The sequence below is a fragment of the Plectropomus leopardus genome, chromosome 19 (genome assembly GCF_008729295.1).
Source record: "Plectropomus leopardus isolate mb chromosome 19, YSFRI_Pleo_2.0, whole genome shotgun sequence".
Lineage (NCBI taxonomy): Eukaryota > Metazoa > Chordata > Actinopteri > Perciformes > Serranidae > Plectropomus > Plectropomus leopardus.
In genome coordinates, this window is record NC_056481.1 from 13,933,175 (window position 1) to 13,958,460 (window position 25,286).

A 25,286-nucleotide genomic window follows, 5' to 3' on the forward strand; every position below is an offset into this window, starting at 1 on the left:
GTACTGAATGTACCAAAGTAAAGATGTTTGTTTAAGATTGATGTAGTGGCTGAATAGATTACACATATTGAAAAATTCAAACATTTCATCCACATTTGTTACCATCTGAGAGGCTGTGGTCAGATTGATTTGAAGATTGAATTATTACAACTCCCACAGCACAAGATTAGTTGAAATCGCAACTGTTTTTTATTGCAGAGTGCCCCTCTGAGTGTGTAAAATACTTAGATTCAGCAAAAGAAAAGTTCACCCCATAAAATTGATAAATAAATATTTTTCCTCTTACCTGTAGTGTTTCAATCTAGATTGTTCTGATGTGAGTTGTTGAGTTGAGAGTCTGTATTGATGTCTGTATAAATATATTTTTTTGGCACTTTGAGCCCTACAAGACTCGACGTTAATACCTCCACCATCTCCGCATCTCACACCAAAACAATCTTGATTAATAAATAGTATCACATGTGAAAGGAAAATGTGTTATTTTTTAAATTTTGGGGTAAACTGTCCCTTTAAGTTTAAAAATGAATACATTTTTTCCTCAATCTGCAATTTCTTCTCCAAGATCTCTCTCAGCTTTTATTTCCAAAGTGCAATACACACAGGCATTCAAGCATTCATTCAGCTGAAAAACTAATCTAAAATATGATACTTTAATAGTACATTAAAAAACAAAGCAATGCATAATTGAGGAAGAATTAACTACCCCAAAAAGAGATCCAGCAAGGGAATTAAAAGGATTCAGATTTGATGAGCAGTTTTAATTCTGAATTATAATCATATTAACCCCAACCCTATACACACACACAAATACAATAACACATACACACTTCCCCTCCATGCATGTCACACTCATTTAACCTTGTGTCTATCACTCTAATGTTCTCTCTCTGTGTGTTGTTCCACTACAAAGGAATGTGCCGAGCAGGCCCCTCTCTCACCCAGCTGGGAGTTGCGGCTTAGCCTGAGATTAGTGTGTGTGTGTGTGTGTGTGTGTGTGTATTGAGACACACTCTTGTTTAGTCAATGTCTGCTTGCACAGAAAATGGGTAGGACAGTCAGTAAATATCTAGCATGCCTTTGTAAGGAGTCCTGTTTTTCACAGTGACAGTATCTTGAACAATGTGACCTCTCCGCTCTTTAAACATGGTGAGACTTCATTCCCAGCTCCTTTGCTTATTATTCTTTTATAAGTTTGCTTGAATCAGCTGCACAGGAGCCCATGTGGCTGCTGCGACTTGTTTTTGTTGATGCACACTCCATCTGTTTGCTTTTGTGGGGTGACAGAAGGGTGTCAAAACTGCATGTGGGTGTGTTTTCACTTCATGGATTTACTCTGAGTGTGTGTGTGTGTGTGTGTGTGTGTGTGGGTGTGTGGGTGCTTGCGTGTTGGCTCAGGCCTCTCGCATCTCTGTGATATTGTGGGAAAGTTGTTGCTCTGCTCCAGAAGCTGTGTAAGTGTCCCTGCAGAGATCGAGAGTCGAGTTTGTTAAACTGTGGGTCAGGACCCGACACAGAAACACAAACAGTGGAGAATTTTGACCCTGTAGATAAATACAATACATATAGACTGAGCACCGATTGTGAAATTCTGGGCAGATACTGGCATTTAAAAAAACAATTTGTCCAATACTGATGTATTTATGTTTTGTTTTTTTTTGTTGGTTTTTTTTTTTAGCTTTTATTTATATTTATCCTCCCTTTTGTACACCTTTTGCTCACAAAAATTACTGAACTATTTTAAAGCAAATAATCCCTTCATGACACAATATAATCTTTCACATGAAAAACAGAAATGCATTGTTATGTGGAATGCATTCCAAATACACTGAAGGATGGACTTCATACTATATGAAAAATTGTTAACAAATACACACACTTGAATTTCCTGTCACATTAACTTTGTATTCACTGACCTCTCCCATTTTCACCTCCTCCATATGGCATAGCATCTCTGCTCACAGCACCCTGACTCCATTGCTGTCACATGTGTCACACTTTCTCTGCACTTCTTCTGTGATGTAACCACGTGTTAGTACTGAGGATAACCCATCCTGCTGGTTTGATTAAGAAAAGAGCATTTGGATGGAAGTTAAGCAACAGTATTCCCAGAAACAGATTAAATGAGAGCATGAAGCACTCATGTTGTTATTGTTGCACTCGAAGAATAACACAATTGGTGTAAAAATAGGCTGGTTCCACCTCCCCTTCCTAACGCTTTGACTCATAATTTGAGTGGTCATCCAGAGGGGATTTAGCCAAAATTAAACCCTTAAGCTTACAGGATGCAGTACAGTGTTACTTTTAATTGTGTTTTCTTTTATGTGAAGCAGCATTAAAATGCATCACCAAATACATAATTATTGAATAACAGGTTGGCATCTCACCTAATGACTTAACTGTCACTTAACAGGCAAAATGAGTCTTTATCAATAAAAACTAAAAGAACAATGTGCAGCTACTGAACTGATGAGCATGACTAAAGATACTGTCAGTTTACTGTTCCTGCCCTCTTTTTCCTGATGTACCAGTAAAGCTATGAGAAGTGAGAGGGCTGTATGTAATTGGTTTGAGCAGTGTCTTGTTAAAGGTTAGCTTTGAGTGCCATCTAGAGGAGAAAATATAACACAGTGCTGCAGATGAACTAAATATTTAAGGGATTTGAACACCTGTGACTAAGTCACTATTTATGTTTCATGAGAGAATAGAAATTCTTGGCATACAACCTGCCCTTCCTGTTGCTCTTTGATCGGCATGCTTAGTGTTTACATGTCGGTGGGTGTGTTTGAGAAGTGTCATCAATTATAACAGATAAAGAATCACTGGCTTCTCAAATGTAATCGATTTTTAAAAATGTTTTTTTGTCCCTAAGATATAGGCAGATTAAACTAGCAATATGGATGAATTTTGAGCAGAGTTGCATCAGAGATGAGTTTTCCTGATTTTTTTTTAGGAATTTCTTCTTTTTTATGTTATGGGGTTTTTTTTGGGGTTTTTTTACAATAATGCAAACTTCTTATGTAACCTAATGTTTCTTTTTGCTGAGATTAATCAAGAAATTAAGTGATTGACCATGGCTGTAGTTATTTTCCTCAACTTTATCAGTTTTTGTTTGTGAAGTAAAATGGGATACATGTTTTCAATTGAGTGAAAAAAATAGAATAAAAATCTTAATATAAATTCTGTCGTTTTCCAGCTACTATAGGCAATATTTCATTTATTTTTACTTTTCAGATTCAGTGGTTTTTACTTAAAACCATCCGTGCTTGTATGCATATCCACCAGAGGGCAGCATACTTTTTGAAATAATCAGGGCATGTGCAGTTTTCCAGAATGATCCTGTTAAACTTTATGTTGAAGTATTAAACTCTGCTTTGTAAAAAGCCTCTCTGAGGTGTTGTGGCGAAGACAGAGAAAGCAGGCTGGTGTCTGTTCAGTGGTTAAAAACTGCAGTTACAGAACAAGACAGTGCCACATCATATCATTGCTGTAATTAATAATGATTGGGGGACTTTGTGCCTTCCAAAGACAATTAATGTAATAAGCGCAGTATAATACATGAATCTGACCTCTCATTACCAGCTCAGGAGGCCAGTCTCATTAGCTGCTGAGCATTGATCAAAGAAATGCAAAGCAAAGACTGAGGGCAGGCCAGCTGCTGGCTTTGTTCTGATGACCACTTTGATGTCAGCTGGGCATGAAACAGACTAATTTTTCCACTTGATTAGGCAGATTCAGTAGGACATTCTGTATTCGTTTAGACCTGTGAGTGTTGTGGAAAGTTGTCACGATACCAGAATTTTAAACACTGATACAATATGAGATTGAAAAAAAAGGGTACTGCATCAGTACCATGTAAAATAAAAAGAAAGAAAAAAGTCCTTGGCACATAGAACAGGATAATTGTCATTTTTAAAGAAAGAAAAATGAAAAACCTGCACACATTACTGATACAGAAAAAGTCAATGAACATACACCTTCATCACATGATGGGTTTGTTACTGGTGAGAATGCATTTATAGCCACGCATTGAAGACCAGTTGATTTTCCTCATGTTTCGTCTGTCGACCTTTGGGTTGAAAATCTGAATGTAGATCTGTTTTGTAGTTTCAGTGTGTGAATGTACAATTATTGGAGATTGTTAGTATTTTCAACATGTGGTATAGAAAAAATATCCAAATATCGATACTTCCGACAGCCTGACTGTTGTGATTGTGTGTAAGAAAATTCCAAAACCCCACCAAGCGGTAGCATAGTGCAGCTCAATGCACTAATTACATTTTTTCTGCAGTTGGGAGGTATTGTTGTGTATTTCAGCCAGAAATATTTTTTTTTTGTAACATAGGTCAACATATTACAGGTGCCACAGGATTCTGTTTACTGATTGGCTGCAGGTATCCTCTGCATTTTGCTGCTAAAAATTAAACTATCCCAAACTTTTAGTTTGGCCGTACTTCCCCACAGCTCACTGAGCTCGGAGCGACAGCAGCAGCTTTCCATAGACATTGCATGTTTTTTGTTTTTTTTTAGGGGAAATTCTTTGTGGTATACGTTTAACTTTTCCTCATTTTATACAAGTTAGGTGTCCCCTAATTGTTTGTGAATTTTCTGAACAGTGTCAAGTGTCTGATGTGTCAACAGTGAGTGTTAATACATATAATATTGATAATACAGAGTTTGCTGCAATGAGCTACAAGTGCTTGGGACCACCATTAACTGTGCAGGCTTAAACAGAAAAGCTGCAACACTGGCCTTTAATTGGAGGTTGGCATAGAAACGCTCACCGGACCAAAGCTAATAACAAGGATCAAGTGGCTGTACCTCAGTCTCTATTGGTTTAATGGCCCACAGCGCTGTCACCTGTCCCTATGAAAAGCCAAACTGGGACGTGCCTATCTTTGACTCCTTAATGGCGATGTGGCCTTAATGAGACTTTATTAGTCTGTATCCAGGAGAGGACATTATGGAGGGTCCTGTTTTACTTCACTTCTGCCTTATTTTAGTGTTGTAGCCAGCAATTACCCTACAGGGAAACATAACTACATAACTACATAATAATATCACATAGATGCATAGAAGATATTAATTGCTCTCAGTGCTGCAAGTGTTTCATGTTGCAAGTTCTTAAACAGTTTGACAATACAATCTCAAGGTCACTTACAAACTTTTTCCTGAGCTTTCAACCAAATCACATGGTCTTCTGCTGTTTTTATCTATGTTCCACTGAGCAATGAAGGGGTACATATCATGTGACACCTGGCTTTACTTAGTAGATCACAAAATAATTGTTTAGTTTACTTTAGTTTAATTATTCGTAATTGATCAACCCGCAGTTCAAAAAGACTATAGCAGGGATACTCACCTTCATTATTGTCATCTTTTGCGAAATGACAGGAGGCCAGGAATCAGTTACAGCAGCCCCATACATTATTCTCAGATTTTAGGACCTTTCTAGGAATTTAAGTTTTTCTAGGACTTTAAAACCTTTCTAGAATTTTGGGTCATTTCTTGGATTTTAGGACATGTCTAGGACTCTAGGAAGTTTCTCAGATTTTAGGACATTTCTAGGATTTTGGGACATTTCTAGGATTTTGGGACATTTCTAGGATTTTAGGGATTTAGGGCTTAGCTAGGCCCTCTGTCGTGGGTGTGGGGGATCCTCCACTGGCGTTTTTTTGATAAACAATTGTTAATACAAGTACAAGTACAAAAACATTTCCCAGTGTGAATCACTTTTTTTTATTGTGAATTAGAAAATGGTTAGGGGTCACCATATTGGGGGCCAGATTTGTCCTGTGGGCTTAAGTTGAGTATCACTGCACTATTGCTTACTAAAAATAACATAACAATAGATACTTGTCTTAAGTTCTCACAAACAACATTAAAACATACATCCATAAAAGAAAGATAAAACAATCCCAATACAATTCCAAACAACTCCACAAACAGATTAATAAATAAGGTAGGAAATGGTACTTGAATTCATACCTGTATTTACTTTTTATAGTATTCATAGTTTGTATCGATATAGTATTATCTCTCTCAGAAAGGACTTTGTAGTAGGCTACTGCACAATTTGAGGTCACTGGGGGAAAGGTTGTTTTTTTTCGCCATTTCTTGAACTCAGCCAGAAAGCAAAAGTTACCTTGCTCTATTGCTAAAATCTCTTTATATAAGCATTGCTCTGTCTTTCAGAAAAATTAGCCTTCCAGACTGTGATTGACTGAACCTATTCAGAATTGTCTCTGGTGGATTACTTCTAGATTAGGTGAATGATGTTGTCTTTGAAAAAAGGGCTTCAGTGGTCAATTTCCAGGTTAATAGCTCCCAATCAAAACACAGGGGCCTTATTTGAGCTTTGTCAGGCATTGTTTACACATTGAACGGGCTTGTTGAGGAGGATCGATTGAAATCTTGTATACCACTGTCTCCTCTGCCTTTGTGTGTTTAGAGTGAGCTCACTGATAAAAATCTTCCTTGTTGCTGCTGGCTTGTGATGGGCCGGTTGCCTCATAACCTAATATGGGGGTACCCTCTGTGTAAGGGAGAGATCTGAGTCTGTCTTCTCCTTGTCTCTCCCTGTCCTGTCTCTTTCCTCTCTATCTCTCCTCCTTAAGCTTGCAGTGCTGATGTAGAGATCTATCTCCCTCACTTCCTCTCTTCCTCCAGCTTTCTCTCTCTCTCTCTCTCTCTCTCTCTCTGGTGCTCTCTTTCGCTCAAGCGTCCTCTCTCACTTCGCTAAGTGTACACAGACTAAGAGGGATTGGAACTTGGTGGTTTTTCTTCCTTTCTCTTCAATATATCAGCCCTTTTCTGTGCTACAGTAAGTAAACTGTTTACTACAAATTCACGCTGTGCTTTGACCCGGAAAAAAAATCTTTTCATTCATCGTGTTTTGTAGCTGTAAGAAACTAAACTATAAGATTTACATTTTTAGTCCTTTCATGATTACAGCAACAGGATTTGAGTTAACTGAGCTGAATATGTTGTTCAAAGTTGAACACGGGGAAATTTCTTGATGGTGAAGTGCTGTCAAAATGCACATGAACTTACTATGCTATAGGATAACGTGAGAAAATGTTTGTTAAAAAAGCAAAACTAAGTTGTGCAGAAGGACTTTTAGACCCACATCAAGGGTGTCATGATTAAACGGGGAAGAAACAAACTTTGCATAATTTTGAAAATGTTGCATTGCTTGAGAAGGTTGGTCGAGGTAAAATCATGGAGTAGGTGACATATTTAAAATGGCAGTCATTTAAGAGATTGTCGTGTTACAACTTTAAAACTTGAAACTTTAAAATGAATAACTTTACGTAACGTAAGCGGTTTCATTACTTATAATTAATGACATGTTTGTATCGTAAATTTCGAGCAAAAACTTTCATGCATTGACTACTTTCAAATCTTTTAGACTGTATCTGTCTACAGGATTTATTTATTTATTTTTTATGTGCAGAGCTTTAAGACCTGAAAAACATTCATCAGGCTTATCTCTGGCTGTCTGAGCAGGGCTGTGTGCCGTTATGTTGGAGAGTGTAGCAGCTCGCTGTAGTATGACATCATGAGAACTGTAAGTGGGGGAGTGTGGTGGTGTGGAGGGGTCCCGCTGGGTGCACTAATGGGTTCCAGGTTGTTTTGGCCCTCAAAATGACCCCAATTTTTTCTCTCTCCCAGACTCTCTCCAACTTCTCTGTCATATTTCGTCTTCTGTTATACTTCCTCTGCAATCTGCTGGTTTCTCTGTTCTGTCTCTTTCTCCTTTTATACTTACCTTTTCCTCATAAAGCTTAATCATATTTAACCCATCAGTTACGATAACATAGTATTCGCAATCTATGTTACTAAGATTTCTGAGACAAGGATTCTACCAATTGAGCCTCAACATTTTCTTATTTATTTAAATACAAATAGTCATTAGAGCCTCAATTAGACTGCATACATGACCCCCCATTCTCTGTGATTGTGTTGACTGGTCTGTTTATACTGCTGTGTAAACACTAATGGTTTTCTTAAATCGCTCTTATGGGACACTCTGCATTTTGCCTTTCTGTTTCAGTGTTCACTTTCTGTTTATCATTTTTACGGGTAGACATTCTTGCATGAATAGGTTGAAGTTCCAGCATTAAATTATTATAGAGTGAATATTAATTTTCATTTTAATTTTATTTTAACTTTTAATTTTAATTAATAGAAATTTATGATGAAAATAATTGTGGTAAATGAGACCATTTAATAAAATTTTTTAATCATAACTGATTAAACAAAACTGATGAAACCAAGGCTAAATCAAGTTGATAATTAACGGTGATTATTTTCCTAATTGGTTGTTTGATTAAAAAAAATAAATCAGAAAATGATTTTAACAAAAGGTTTTTCCCTTTTTTTAATTGATTAGTTGTTTGGTTAAAAAAAAAAGTAGTGAGAAACGCAATCAGTGTTTCCCACAGCCCAACATAAAATAACCAATCCAACCCACAGATATAAACTTTACCGTCTAAAAGTAGTAAAGAAAATGGAAAAAAGTTCACATTTAAGAAGCAAGAATCAGAGAATTTTTAGTTTTGTTTTTCTTAAAAAAAATACTTAAATGATTTAATCAGTTGTCAAATTAGTTGACGATTAATTTAATAGTCGACAACTAATTGATTAACCATTGCAGTCACAGTAAATGCAAAAAACAGCGCAATCTCCTAAGTATGGAAAAGTACATGACTTGACTGTAATGCAGCATTTATAACCAGGAGAAGACAACACTTACAACATTACAATATAATATCAATTTATTTCCCAGCCCTAGTAATCATATAAAATATTATTATCTCTCTCATAAGTGTTCCACAAAGCACACAGTAACATTATCTGCTGAAATGGTGATTAAACACAACTTGTCATGTCCTCTCTTTTCGCCATTTACTCTGTACAAATTAGATTAGTTAGTGCTTTCCCATAAATGTGCCTTTTCTGTTCCACTTTCTCTTTGTTCTCCCCTGTTTTTCCTTTCTGGCTCTAAAAGGGGTCGATGACCAGTAAATGCACCCTCTGGCTGATGATCTGTGTATTTGTTTTTTGTTTTCATCCTTGTACTGCTGCTCATTTCAGCGTGTTGTTCAAGGTTAACATCTGCATTTGAGTTTCTAATAAATTACATGCAGTTAGTATTTTTGCCAGTCGCTTAGAGTTTTCCACTGCCCTCGACTTCTGTGTGACACACACACATAAAGTACACACAATAATGCTCTAAGCTTGTTAAAGGTGTGAGGCGGTGCTCGGGAGGTGGGCCCAGCTCTTGGATCTTTGGTGAAACAGCTCCTTGTGAAATTCAACAGGGGATTATGATTCTAGTCACCCTTGGCCTCCCTCTCCATTTCCTCTGCGGTGCTCCCCTGTGTTTTTCTCTCTTCACCATCTTTTTCATCTCCTGCTGCGCTGTTCTTTTTCTCCTCTCGTTCGTCCTTTAATTTTCACCTCCTCTTCTACTCCATCTCTTGCTCTCCTCTTCATGCTCTCTGTTGAATCTCTCTTCCTGTTTTGACAAAATTTCCTTAAACCTTGTAGATCTCCTTTATAATTGTTTTTTTTTCTTCCTATCATTCCAGCCCTTTATTCTTTTTGTCACTGGCTATCTTCCTCATCCCCTCTTGTTCCCTTTATGCTCCTCTTCATCTCCACCAATTTACAAAATTTAAAAATTGTTAAAGAGGAGCTTAATGTCAAAGTAACTGGTTTTAATGTATATTTCCAGACAGGCCACCATGTTATTGATGCAGCTGTGAGTTTACTTCTTTGTGGAACCAGTTAGTTAAACGCTTTATGGAAGTCTTATACCTGATTACATAAATAGGGCTTGGGGCCAGCAGATCATGAGTGATTAAATTAATATTGCAAATGTTATTAAAGCTTTAAACGAAAGGGTTAAATGTGTATGATATAACTGATGTACGTCAAACGATTGCCTGCTCTATAAGCTAAATATTCCCAATCCCAATCAGTTAAAAATGTCTTGATCTGCCCCCAGTTTGATTTTTGAGATTGAATCGTGAAATATGGTATTCCATATTTGCCAATATATCCACCTAAATCCTACACACTGGACCATTGAAACCTTTCTTATTTGTATTAATTTAGCCCATTTTTTAAAATTCATGGCCAAAGCAACTACTTGTGAATATAGTTTATTCTTCCAGCTATTGGGAATCCCAGGGAAAGCACTCCTAAAAACTTCCGGGGGTTCCCAAACTCCTGCTCACTTACAACACCCACATTACACACACCCGCATGAGTATAAACCCTAGAAATGTCATCATCATCCTCATCATCATCATCCACCCACCGAGCCACAGAGGGCCTGATCCAAGACGTGAGTCACACTAAAGGGGTTTTCTTTTAACAAACTCACCACTTCATGTGTGATAACCAGAGCCTTCTTATGGTTCAGTTTTCATATTGTGTCCATTTCTCTTCAGTTGCAGAAATCATTTTCTGTCTTGTTTGTCTTCACTCAGGCATTTCCTCAGGGTCCATTTGAGTTGCTTTAGCTGTCAGTTCACTGTGCGTGTCGATGAACTGTAAACACCGCTTGTCTCCCGTTTCATCTTTTAAATGTGGTTGAATTACAGTGCTGAAACTACCACAAAGACAATGTTTTGTAACCGTGGGACCAAGACAGTGCATTGAAAATGAGGTCAAGCATGAATAGGAGGTTTAGATTTGTGTTTATCCGTACGGTTTGTACTTATCTCTAAACCTGTTGTAGGCAACAATTTTCTCGTGCCTGATTTCAAACTTCTCATGTCATAACAGAAATTTCAGTTGGATTTTGATCTTCTGAATATGTTTTCTTTAGGGAGAGATGTTGAAGTGTGTCTGTGTGTATTTTATCCCATTTTCTGTTTAGTCTAAGTAACACTGACTTAAGTGCATGGACCACCTACACACACAATATATTCACATACCCTCAGACAGAACTATGTGTCTTCAAAAACACTTAAAAACACATGTATACACAGCGTGTATGACTACACACAAAAAACCATACTCTTACAATTTATGTCTACCCACATATAACTATACACAACTTTTAGCTTGAGCTTGTACACACAAATGAGCCCAGCGCACAGTCAGCGGTGAGACAGTCCAGGCTTAGGCTGCGAGAAAGCAAACATTACCTTGTGGAGACAGAAGCGGCAGAAAAGGTCAGAGCAGAGCAGGACAGTGCAGAGAGGTTGTCTGTCTCTTCGTGATGCAAACCAGGATGAGGAGTTGCTGGGACAAAGGGAGTCGAGTACTTTTTTATACACATACACACACATAGGAAATTTCACATGTACAGTTTGAGAGGTGCGATGTCTGCTTGGCGTGTTTGGGTATACTTGGCTTACAGCTTCTGGTTTGGTCCATGATGGGCAGGGTGAGAGTGTCTGGGTGCTGAGATACCAGAGCTGCTGCACATACCTGGCTCCTCACCGAGTTTTCAAATAGAGTAGGTGCAGTCGATTTAAGCGCTCTTGTCATGTTGGGTTGGCAGGCAGTGCGCACATTTCGACTCCATTCTTACCCATTAAAGCAAAAACACAGTCCAAGTGGTATGAGGGATTTTAGGAATATGGGGCTTTCTCAGACCTAAATCTTCCAGTGATTTACAGTAAGCCAAGAATGAAGCAGTGGTAAGATTCAGCTGAGATTTATTGACCTCAGACTGCCCTTTTATCATGGCAGAAACATAGAGTTATCAAATAGCAATATTAAAAAAGATTAAATCAAGTTGAAAGTATATGCACTTTCTTTATACTTAAGCGCAGTAAAAAGCAGATAATTTAAGACCTCTTCTAAAGTAATATTCTAATAAGTCAATTTCTGGAAAGGTATCGGAACTTGACTCAAGTGTATACTTCAGCTACTTCATCCCCCACTGGTTGTTAATACCATGAGAGTATATATATTTTAAAATCATGAAGTCAGTATTATCGTCAAGCGGAATAAACACCCAAGCATGTTGCATCTTATCTCACGTGTAGTATGGACTTGACTGAAAATCAAGATGTAGCTGCAGCTTTGAGAGCACTTGGTTTGGACTTGCCCTCATATGATAAACTAAGCAGTGATCTAACTTTAAAGCTAGGACTACTGATTCGCTGAACTGTGTGATTTTATTTTGTATTCATGAAATTGATAAGGGTAAATAGTAAAAGTATACATTTTATTTAGGAAATGCTGTGGAGTAAAAGTAATGTTTTATTTAGGAAATGTTGTGGAGTAAAAGTGAAAGTTGACAAATATAAAAACTGAAGAAAAGTATGGATACTACACCAAAAATACTTACAGTAAGTACTTTAATGAAGTATGAATACTTTGATATATATATGTATGTATATGACATTGAAATTTGAGAGAAATGTGAAAACATAAGTAAAGTTGAGATACTTCCAAAAAATAGTTAATAGAAATGAAATAAGGAGTGAGAAAGTGTAGTTGGCTCCAATGTATCAACAGTACAGAAAGTGAGAATTGAAGCCATTTTATTCAGAATTGATATGTATTATTAAATCTATATTTTTGATAAAACAAGTAGAAAAGTTTATATCGGGAGACATTTAATGGGATAAGAAAATGAGGACATTATGCCACATTCTGTAGGTTTTTCATGCTGTCCAGAGCCCCTTTTCTATGTTCTGTTACATACTTAATGTGATTTGAGCTCTGCTTTTTGTTCTCAAGCCAGAAGACTTGAATCTTGGTCCCTCGTGCAAAGAAAATTCACCCAAGTATTATAAATTAACGTTTAAGACCAAAATAAACCAAGATCAGAATAAACAAGTACTGTAGTGAAGGAAGGGTTAAGGCTGACGACTCCCAGTGACCTCAGCTCGGAGTCCACAGACCAGAATAACAGAGTTCTTTTAACGCTGACCCCCGACTGACCTCAGTTGACCTAGACCCTCCATGATGCCTCTAAAAGTAGAATTCAGTCAAAAGGATGTATTTCTATTCCTTGAATGTCAGCTTCGTGGGAGAGTATGTGGGGGGTGGCAGGGTACTAATGCACTGATTTGTCTCATCCCAAGTGAGTACTTTGAATAATTTACCAGAATATGGTCTGTGTCCTTGAGTGTGTTTTTAGTAGGAGGGAAAATGTACTGTACAGACACATCAATGCAGCATTTCATAGACAGCTGGGCTATACTGTGTCATGGGATCTCTGCCTTGGAGTACTGGACAACATTTAGAGTAATTGAAGAGGAGTGTGTATGCGACTGAGACAGGGTGTCAGTGTGGGAGTATGTGAGTGTGTGAGGTAGACCAGAGACATCAAAGTTAAGAGGTCGGGGTATGGGTGGCTGGATTTCTGGGAGAAAGCTTCGGCCTCTCCAGTGTCCTGCATGCTCATACATACTGTATGTGTCTGGTATGATATACATAATGGCACGGGCATGAGTCATAAAGTGTTTGCATGCCTGGATTTTAGCATGTGTATGTATGCCCGTGCATTCCAGCTCAAAGTTCAGTAGATCTGTGTGGTGCCCCGTGCTAATCCTTTCCCAGAATGGCTGTTGCCAGGCAGAGAAATTACCCAATGGGGCACTAATGGGACTCCATGGCAAACTCATTCATAACTGTAGGTGAAATGACTGGTTTTCAGCAATATGAAAGTCATAACATGTTTTTTTTCCCGCTTTCAGTTCATGAATATGCTTTGTATCCAGTGTTACAGGTTTGGTCCCTGTCCTTGGGAAAGACAAACTCTTTGAACTTTTCAGGTAGAAGGAAGCCTCAAAATAGGACATATCATCCAACCACACTGGAGTGTTCAGGGTTCCCATGGTCATGAAAAACCAGGAAAAGTCATGGAATTTCACAGTCTCATTTTCCAGGCCTGAAAAAAGTAATGAAATAAGTAAAAATCATGAATTTTTTTTTTTAAATTTGTCGTGTATAATGGAAGTAATTGTCAAAGTAATCTTCCACATAATGTAATGTTAATGGAATATTTATTCCTGTAAATTAGCTGTTGACGTAATGTAGCTCTAATATGTGTCGACTTGGCAGCATGATGTGTTGTTTCAGCATTATTGCAGTGTGCAGTAGTCCCATCAAAGGACTTGCAAAGTCAAGCAGGGCAAATTAACTAAAATTATTTGCTGCTTGATACAAATGGGAAACTCGCATGGTTCTAATTTTTTATGACTAATACCGGCCAAGGCTTTCCCTTTATGACAAGTTATGCGTGAATATGAAATAGTGTGGTGGAAGCAAGACTCTCCTGCGTGTGTGTATAGAAAAGTACCATAACCAAGCCAGCAAGTGCCACAGACACAGCAAAGGGCATGCTTTCCAAAAGTGAAATTTTATTATGGGTCATTGAAAAGTTTTGTCAATGAAACTATGTGGGAACCCTGGCAGTCAGATTGTTGATGTCATTTCACAGTGGGTGAACAGGAAGCTGTCTGTTTGAATAATTAAAAGTAAGAAAAAGAAAGCTTGAGAGTTCTTATTGTTCAGAGGATTGTTAGAGTTTTCATTAGTTAATACTGACTGTTATTAAGGAATATAAGCTCTCAGTAGTTAACCTTGGTGACAACACATAATATTTATCCTTGGATGCAGCTTCTCTCCTGTGTATCTCTGTGTGGGTATATCACCCACAATAGTAGGAGAGAAAACGTGATTGCGAGGAATATCTTTCTGGGCAATATTTGTGTGCCTCAGTGATGGCAGTGACAGCAGGCATTATGTTTTTGGGTTATAAATCCATATGTCCATCTGTTTTCTTGTGAATGTGATATTTCCAAAATGCCTTGAGGAAATTTCTTTAAATTGGGCAGAAACCTCCACTTGGACTCAAGAATGAACTGGTTAATTAAAGATCAAGGTCACTGTGACCAAACAAAACATGTTTTTTTGGCCATAACTCAATTGTCTTACACAGTGTCTAATAGGATAAAATGAAGTGTTTTGAAATGTATATCCAGAGGGCCAAAAGTCAACTTCAGTGTGACATCATATCAGACAGCAAAACAACACTTTTCTGGCCCTTATGCAACACCATAACTCAGGAACAGTAGAGGAGACATTTAGTCTGATACTTAATTGGTACCACTAATCTTGTGTGGCCACTTGAAAACTGCTGATTGTATAACTCTGTGTGAAGCATCCACGTTTTCACAGACATGGATGCAAACTGTAAGTGGAACTTGACTGGTTTGTGGAGGCATACAACCGCGAGGTAATCGCAAGTAATTCTAGTTATCAAGAAAAGAGCTTAATACTCAGTCTGAAGCATCAGAAATTATTGGAACCACAAAGCCAACGTCACAAGGAAATTACCTAAGACCCTTAATCCAAAACCATTGCTTCATCATTCTGAGAGTCTCCATCAGTGAAGGAATATGAGTTTTTATGGGTCTTTTTTATATTACAACTGAAATTTAAGCGTCTTTCACAGAACAAGTGTCAGTATTCAGCAGGTAGCACACATGGATTACACAATATTTCAACCTGCTATAATTGATTTTTTTTCTTGTCCGTTGGTGAATGTAAGTTCAGTGGTGATTCACTTTAAGCTCTGCTTTTGCTCTCTACCAGCTTTTGAGAAATATCTGCTGTTTAGCTGCTAAATTTCTGCCTGATAGGTAGTGTGCAGTGGGTTTTTACTGAACATGGCTGCCTAATGCAGCTGAAAATTACACCATGAAAGTAGTTAAGGTTAAAAAAAATGAAATAATAAATATGGTTGATTAAATAATGGATTAATTTGTACTGAGTGTCTCAAAACTCTTATCACTTAATTTGGATAAAAATTCAATCTGACAGGGAAACAGAAATCTCTTTTACATGTACAATACTGTATTTGCAAAATGGACAACATGTGCTTGTCATTACAAATGTAAATTTCTTTGCAGCACTGTAAGACAGTTATTATTGCTACAATGATTAGATGAACAGACTTTAACTTACTGTAAGTGGAGCTCAATCAGTGCAGCTGCCTCTAGCAGCTTTAAGATATTCTCAGTGAGCTTAAGCCATTAGCATTTTCTGTGTACACACACACACGCACACACACACACACACACACACACACACAGAGACACACACACACACAGTGTAATGTGAGCTACAGAGTTGTATTAGTGGCAGTTGACTCGTATAGCTATAGTTCTGCTAAGTGGCAGCATCAGTGGTACTGTAAATGACTATAAGGAGAACATGATGGCTATATTGGTATTAGATGACCTGTACTATATAGCTGAAATGTAATTATTGCCTCCATACCTGATTTGACTGTGGTGATATTAAACGAAAGACCACTTTCTGTCCTTCTGTCTACAAGCCTGCATTGTAGTTTGCATGTTTTATACTGAGATCAAAGAGTGTTGGTGACAATGGATGGTTTTGTTGATTTATTAATTTATTTCCATAATGGATGTTAAAACCAGTTAATAGCTTGCTCATTTTTTCCGCACCTTCACTCAGTCACTAATTCCCACGTGGCTTTAATTTTAATACACAACAAGAGAATATTTACATTCCACCCTTGTTATTTATGGATTCACTTGTCTTGAGTCATCTGTGAAACCTGAAACTCGGAAGACTGAAGAGGCACTTTTAATCTTCAATAATTAGTGTGAATCATTTCCACTTTCTGGGATGTGTAGTTTTGATCATGGTTTTTGTGTGCACAAAGTATGAACAATGTGTGTGTGTGTGTGTGTGTGTGTGTGTGTGTGTGTGTGTGTGCACTCGCGCATATATATAACAGGGAACATACTCATCGTTACACAGTCATCTCGCGGAGTTTGAATATGAATTTGTTTGTTTGTGTGAGTGAAGACAGCTGCTTTGTGTCCATCAGAAGCAGCACAAACATTCCCTGCAGTGTCATTTGGAGTCAGGCTCTCCCACACACTTACACACACACACTCACACACACAAGCAGCATTTTCTGCATCATTAGTCACCTCTTTCAGACTCTTGGTCTGTGTGTTAAAGTAGGGCTAGCATTTACTGTTAGAGTAGAGTTCATCCTGTTAAAATGTTTTTATGTTTGAAAAGAAAAAATGATCACAGGAGACCAATCTTAACAGAGGGAAAGTAAGTTAAGTGCTTAGGGCATTCCACAGAAACACGCTAAGTGGATTTTATTAGTCTGAAAGATCTGCTAATCCCATGCACAATTAATTCCTCCAGGATTTATTGTTTCCTTGTTTTTTTAAAGGCCTTCTTGCTATTGTAGACAACAGTAAAAGTCCCAGGGGAAACGTGTCACAATAACAAAGCTATATGTAAAAATTTGGAATGAAAATTCTTGTACCAGCACAAAATGTGAAGTAGAGTAGAATTACCTCAAGCTAAGGATAATATAAATATAGAAATAGCAATCTTAAAGGAAGAGTGTCCAGGATTAAGTGGCATCTCGGCATTTCAGGAGGTTTTTACTGTGAGCTGCATTATCCACAGAGGTTTCTCTCTTTCCAAAACAAACATGATTTTAGGCAGTAAAAAAAAAAAAAAAGATAAGACTTTAGTAATCACACAGGGGAAGTTCATATGTTACAGCAGCTCAAGAATCAGAAGCAAGAGAAAATGCAAAAAATCAATTGAAAATAATAAATAATATAAAATCTATTTACACTACAGACACCTTTCACTTACACAGATGCTGTATGACCATTATATATACTTACAAAAGATAACTGAAATACACACATGGTGTGCAGTATTTTTACTGTAATCATATAGAAATATGGCCTATAAATATTATAACACAATAAGTGGTAAAGTATTGCATGGTAGGGTTCAGGTGATTATACTCTAAAGAAAACATATTTATTTTATTATTTTCCATTTCTGTCAATATTCCGCCAAATCCTACACACTGGGCCCTCAAAAGGCAAAAATATCAAACAAGATAGAAATATTATCCGGTCGACTGATGAAAATAAAGCAATACTGTGTTAATTGTCCTCCTTTCCACTCTTTTGTTTTGCACAGCAGCATGGAGTAATGATTTAGAGACACAAATACAAAGCCCATTATTAGCTGTTGTTTTGGGCTGTTTGCAGCCACTTAGTAATTTCCATAGATATTTCTATTGCTTTGATAATCAGCACTGAAATATTCAAAGAATGTGGAAAGACATAAAAACTTCTCTTCTCCCAAATCGTTTGGGTTTTGTTTATTAGTTACGAGAAAACACAATATATTGCCTCAATGAACTAAAAGCCTGCCCATCTAAATGTAGAGTAAATAACAGAGGCATGAGTGCTATGTACGACCAAGGCCAGCTTTGCCTTTTTTGCTTTTAGCTTCATATTAAATGTGGAAAAAACATTTAATGTAGGAGACTAAGTGTCTCTTTATTGGACATGCACAGTCTTGAGATTCTGATTTCTACCAGTAATGCGAGTCAGTGAATATTCTGGATAAAGAAAGAAAACAAAATATGAGATGTTATTTGCATTTATGTGTTGAATCACAGTTTCTTTCATTTCATAATGTTGTTGAAAGCAGTGAGTAATAAGCTTGTTGCAGGAATGCAGGTCAATATAGTACGTCTCACATCATTGGCTTGTTTCTGAGAAAGGAGTGTGTGTGTGTGTTGTCCCTCACACTGGCTCTCTTACTCTCTGAACGTGCGGGCTGGTATGTCTCCTTTCCCTTGGGATGGCCTAGATCTGACAACAGCGAGACCTACACCCCATGCAGGAAACCTATCCCACTGAGAAAAGTAGCTGGCCGTGTGTGTGTGCGCGCGCGCGCGTGTGTCGCTACCGACGCTTAACACAAACAGGACATATTTCAAAGAGTCAAAGAGTGCTCGATTTACTTAATTCTTAGTATTTACACCATAATCCCAGGACTGATGGCCTTCACTTACCTCCTTCCTGGCACTATTATGAAACAGCAGTTATTGACAATTACACCCAAGCTGTATTTTCTCATTAAACTTGTATTGCATTCATCCCCTCCACTCTGTCACCAGTATCGATTTTGTCCAATTTTGTAATATCCACCTCTCCTGAAGGCATTAGCGCCCACTCACAGTGCCACAAAATGTTGCTGTAATGGCTTTTCTCTGAAATTTGTGCCCGTCTGCAGGTTCACTCAAGGACAAAGTACAAGTGAATCAGTTTCGATAAGTGTTTTTCTTTTACGTCGGATGGATTTTGTTCCGAGAAGAGCATGAACTGAAGGAGGAGGAGGCTTTTCTTTAAGGTCAAAATGTGCGCTCAGTTCAAACTCCTCGATGACGTCTCTTCTTTCTCTCTTGCCTCCCACCTTCTCCTTCTTTTATTTTCCTTCTCTATACCTACGCATCTATCTGTCTCGCTATGATGATCTCTATGAGGATCCCTTTCCCACCTTTCTTCTTATCTGTTGTGTGCCTCAGTGGTATTTCTTTGTATTAATGATTTCTTAACGTGCTTTGATTTCTTTTCTCCCGAGAGGACATTGCCTCCAATAATGACCACAGCAGAGGAGCTGGTGACAATGACCTCTGATTCAAATGTTATATAACAGTCTGAAAATGCCACCGGATGAGGTAGTTTTGCCAGAAAGCTTTTGAATCTCTTTCATCTCAGTTATTCTATTTATACATACTCGAAGGTCAATTGAGCATTAATGACTTTATACAGTATTTACTGTGTTTTACTGGAACTGTGGGCACTTTATGAAAACTGTACCTTCATTTATACATATAATGTCCATTTAAACTACACAAGTGACCCATTTGTAAATTACTTTCTCAACAGGTTAACAACTATGTGCAGGACAGAGAGGAACTCGACCTGATTCATCCCGCCAAAAAGCTGCTGCTGTCTTGCCCTGGATGTGTGTGTCTCACAGAGTCCCGCTGGCCATTGCACACTAACAGCATCAGTCCAGCCAGTGCGGACCTCAACCTATGCCTTGGTCCCTGGCGTTGTCATCCTTCACATCCCCCTAGGTTTGTAGCCACTTTTTATCAAATATAGTTTTCACGCCTCTGTAACAGCAATAACTGAGGCCAGAAACATTGCAGGTCTGTTGACCCATTTTCGTTATCGCAGTTTTGTTTTTTTTTTCAAATTTGGCACAAATGTTCACTTGAACTCAACAATGAACTGAATAGATTTTGGTGGTCTGAGGTCAAGGTCATTGTGACCGTCTATCTGTCTGATTCTTATTAATTAATTAATGAATTAATTATTTTCTCAAGAATACCTTGTGGGAATTTCTTTAAAGTTGGCACAAACGTCCATTTGGACTAAGCGACAAACTGATAATAACGTGGTGGTCAGTGGTCAAGGCAGCTGTGACATCTTTCATTGCATTCCTGTGAACGCAGTATCTCAAGAAGGTCTTGAGGGAATTTCCTCGAATTTGGCAATAATTTCCGCTTAGACTCTAGAATGAACTGATCAGAATTTGGTTGGTCAAAGGTCAAGTGCAAACAGCATTCTGTCGTCCTGAACACATCTAGAATAGTACAGTGTCTCCACTACTGTATGCACTTAAATAACACGATAGCATGAGAGAAAGGCTCAGGCAAGGAATATCGAGGCATACAGTTTAATATTTTAGTCCAATCAAATTTTCTCAGCCTCACAAATCACTTTGCACTGCTCATCCCTATATGAATGTACAGAAGCTGCTTTTAATAATAAAAAGTATCATATTGGTACTGATATCTTGCCTTATATTACTTGGTATTGGGTCAAAACCAACTTTTGTGGTATTCCTCTAGTACAGATTAGAATCACAGCCAAACTTAACTGTGTTTTTTCTTCCTCATGTTGACTTATTATTTGTTTCTAGGTTTTATCGTGCCTGTGGCCAGAGGACATCAGTGTGTTCCTTGCTGACAGGAGCCCTGCTAGAGGCCACAACAGCTCTTGGTGCCCGCTCCGCTCTGCCCTACCCTTGGCCCCCAGGCCCCAACAGCCACGCCGTGCTGAAAGGTAGGTGCTGTACTGTGTTATGTGTATAGAAAATGTTTAGTTTATTTTTATGTTTGGCTGTACAAATTCAGACTTTTATTGTTTAGTATAAAGTAGTATACTATAGTTAAATTTGTGTTCCAACAGTAGTATATCACCCAATTCATAAGTGAAGTATGAAATCAGCAGTTACATACTACACGATGACAAGTAAAGGAGGAACTGTGGAGAGAGCTTCTGTATTTCTTTGATTCTGTGAAGAAAAGGCCCTCAGTATTCCCATGTGTTCTACGGCTCCACTCTTCTCTTCCTCTCTGCTCCTTTCCCACACGGTTCCTCATCCACAGCGGGTTTTGGGTCGATAGAAGCACGTCTGTAGTTGATCCCAGCGGTTGCCCTTTCCTTCTTACTCTTCTCTTTATTTCCTTTGCTTTCTTCCCTCTCTCCTCAAACCATTCTCTCTCTCCCTTACGCTCCCCACTCCATTCTTTAATTTATACACACATGCACACACAATGCTGAAGTGGTGTCAGACACACGGGAAGAAGAAAAAGCCCCGTGACATCACAAGGTTCACACAACACTTATGCACACAAACAAAACAGATCATGTCTTAATATCTGAAAAGAGGTTATATGCACTTCAAACATGATCCTCTGAAAAGCCCAAGAGTGATATTTTGAATTTAATTAGGTGTTTTTTTCACACACAAAAATACATATATACCTGCTTTCATTGTGCTTAAAGCCTCTAGAGACAACTTTTTTTGTTGAAACATTTAATTCTGAAATTAATATTAATTTCATTATGTAATGGCAGTAGAACAATGAAAAAAACTTGCCATTAGCCTCACTTTCACCATGCAATTCTGTCTGCCTTTGGGTAAAATCTCCTGGGAAAAATGAAGGATTGATGTACGTCGCATAAGAAGCGAAACAAAAGTAGGAACAGAGTTGTGTTGGCTATCTGCAGCAAAGGAGTAGGAGAAGTCACTCTGAATAGTTGCTAAGATCTGAAAAAAACGGAAAGCGATCTCGCTAGTTTTCGCAACAGTGATGTAAACAATAATACCACTGAATTGAAATGTTAAGAACTTATTGCTCTCCTTTTTAAACCACATGGCATAGCTAACTCTGCCTCTGAAATGCCTTGAGAAAGACATTAAAGGGTTCATTTTAAAAATGAAATAAGACAAGAAAAAAAAAACAAATTCTCATCCTGCACACAGTTTGTCACTTTGTCTCCATTACTCTTCACATGACTTCATCTTCCCACCAGTCGCTCAGCTGGTCCACTTTCTCTACGATGAAGTTGCATATGACATAAATGTAAGCCGATCCTGACATTAATTTCCACTGGCTTTGGTCCAGGGGACAGGCTGTCTCTGGCAAGATCAAGGAGACACACAGACAGACACACACACATACAAAAAAACACACACACTAACATGATTATTTTGTTTTTTTTTTCTTTATTATTAATCATTTTAATAATAAAAACTGTATTTTTTGTCAGAAAAGCTTTCAGAGGGCAAAAAACATTCACACACAGACACACACACACACTCATAGAACACATATCTTCAACATGACACACTGTTCTGTTCTAATGGGTGTTGCAGGAAACAGAATAGAGCCAGACACGCGCACACATAGCAGCTTAGAAGTCTTGGCAGGACTAGGATTTCATAGGCACACACACACACACACACACACACACACACACACACACACACACACACACACACACACACACCACACACACACACGGCACAAGAAACTCCCTGTCTAACTGTCTCTGTCTCTGACCAAAGCTAACCCAGATCTTGCATTGTTGCGATGTTTCTGATCTGCCATTCACCTCAAGCCTACAACATGCTTGAAAAGCACCTTTGTGGCTGTACCATTTGAATGATTTGACATGAGCAGTAACTGTCTCCAGAAAAAGTAATGTCCCTGTAACATACTGTAATTTTGCTGTTTTAAAAATTTGGATCCGCAGCTGAGTACAATGCTGAAAGCTTTAAAATAATCAAAGAAAAGAGAAACTTAGAAAAACTAAACTTTTAGCAATAATTAACTGCTCAGACTGACTCCAAATGGCATTTAAAGATGGGGCATGGTTACTCAAAAGACCATGTTTTTAAGGTTAAAGTAATATTCATATGTCATGAATGACATTTCATTATTCTGAAGCTTTGGGAAGGTCTGAAGTTTCAAATTTGGATAGTGATTGTGTAGTTATTGCTTTCTTACCATTTATGGTGTTGTTCCTCTCTTCAGTGTTTTAACAGAACAACCTTCTCTTATTCTCTGAAGTGTAAGTTTTTGCTTAATCTAACTTTTTTAAATCAATTAGAAATGAATACTAAAGCACCTAAAACTTGCCAGCAAAGTATTGTAAATGTTAAATAGACTATCCTTATATGATGCTTTTCAACCTTAACAGACAAAGCACTTCTGTTTGTTCTGTTTAGTGTACAGCCTCAGAACCAGGACGCTCCCTGTGCCTGTTGAATAAAGAGGGTCAGTCTTTTTAGTTTGTACTGGCTTGTGCAAGCTTTTCATACAGAATCTAGGCATGAATTTGTCATAAAAAACCTTGACCGGATTTGAAATAGATGGAAGTTTAGAAACAGTGTGACACCACTGTCTATTGAAGTGGTCCATCTCCTCTGGTAATCAAAGGAGCTTTTTTTTTTATCCTCTCCAGTGAGGCTCACCTATATGTCATGTCTGTAGAAAAGCTTTTGTGCTCTCTCTTCATACATTTCTTTTAGCCTTCATCCTCTTCCTGAAATGAAAAGGAAAAAAGCAGAATGAAACCTACTTTTTCTGTATTCTAGTGGTAATAGCGCTTCACAGGTGAAAGTTCAGATGGAGTGTGTTAAGTGTTAGTATTGAAGAATACATGTATTTGTTATATGCAGGTGTTTCTTATGGCAAATGTTGGATGTTCTTACAGTATACAGTATACCTTATTTTAGAATTAGGTTGCAGGTTGCAGTCATTGCATTTGTCATACAGCGTGTCTGTGCACATGCAGTGCACAGACACGGGAAGTTAAAATAGTTAAATAGGGAAGTTAAAAAAATCACTATTTTGTATGGATCTGGTAATTTAGACTTTATTTTCCCATAATTATAACATACTATGTCACAAGGCTGCAACTAACATTAATTACTTGATTCATCGTTGTGCCAAAAAATGTTTGAAAATAATGAAACATGATCTCCCAGATTCCAAGGTGATGACTTCAAATGGCCTGTTTTATTTGACCAACAGTCCAAAAATCCAGAGCTATTGAGCTAATCATCATGTATGACAAAAAAAACTTCAAAGTCTTACATTTAAGAAGTATTGAACCAGTAAATGATTTATTTATTTATTTTTTTTCTTAGAAAATTACTTAAATGATTTTGTGATTATCAAAGTAGTTGCAAGTTTGGCTAATTAATTAATTGTCTAAACTTTGCAGCACTATTAAGTTGTGCCTGTGAGATAATGAGGTGGTGTTTCCATGAAAATACCAATTTTATTATTTGCTCATTTATATTATTCCTATTCTTAAACATTCATTTAGTTGTTGATGCCCACCACAATATCAGCATTTGCTTCCACATACTAATTTTCCATTTGTGGAGCTGGACTGTTCATTAGGAGCGCTGCTGGAATATTTATACTATTTGTTATTCTGAGCACTACACTGTTCAGACAGAGGAGCATAACACCATGCACAGTGAAAGTGAAACTTAACTGAAAATGTATTAATTCATATAAAAAATAAAACACTCTATGTCTTAGAACAACAGCGCTCTCATGTTAGTGTTTTCCGTAGTTTATTCAATCTATTTTGGATGAAACCGGCTGCGTTGTAATGAAAACCATGTACCCAGCCGTCTAAAAGTTTGACTTCACCTACCCCAGCAGCAGCTGCTTTCCTAATCCATCAATCTGATCACAAACTGGTAGACTGATCAATTCTCACTCCATAACTCAAATTTAGCGCAGGAAAAAGAAACTCATGAAGATTTCAGCCTGTGCTGCTTTTGCAGACCAGCAAAGACCTCTGATTTCAGAGAGGGGGCACAGAATGATCACACATGGACACAGGCACTCACAAAAAAAGAAAATTCGGGGCAACATTGCAATCCAAATAAGGCATTGATTTAACATTCAGTATAGTGGACGCAAAACTGGAGCGTGAAGTCCAACTTCACAAACTTATGGCTCTGGCCCAAATGCTTTCAAGGATTACTGGGATAATCTCTTGGCCAACCTTGGTGTATTCTTAGAGTTTTAATGTGAGTGGTGAAAGGTGGAATGTTTTTCTAGACCTTCTTTAAGTGCCACATCGACTGTAATGATCTGAAAG

At 37.8% G+C, this 25,286-nt stretch overlaps 1 protein-coding gene across 3 annotated transcripts in view; it reads left to right on the forward strand.

The window, feature by feature from the left end:
* plce1 (phospholipase C, epsilon 1) overlaps positions 1-25,286 on the forward strand; it is a 101,813-nt gene that overhangs the window by 26,938 nt on the left and 49,589 nt on the right. For all 3 annotated transcript variants that reach the window (XM_042507636.1, XM_042507635.1, XM_042507637.1), the window contains exons 6-7: positions 19,746-19,939; positions 20,791-20,933. In XM_042507636.1, the coding sequence (XP_042363570.1) occupies positions 19,746-19,939; positions 20,791-20,933 (337 nt within the window). The remainder of the gene's footprint in view (positions 1-19,745; positions 19,940-20,790; positions 20,934-25,286) is intronic.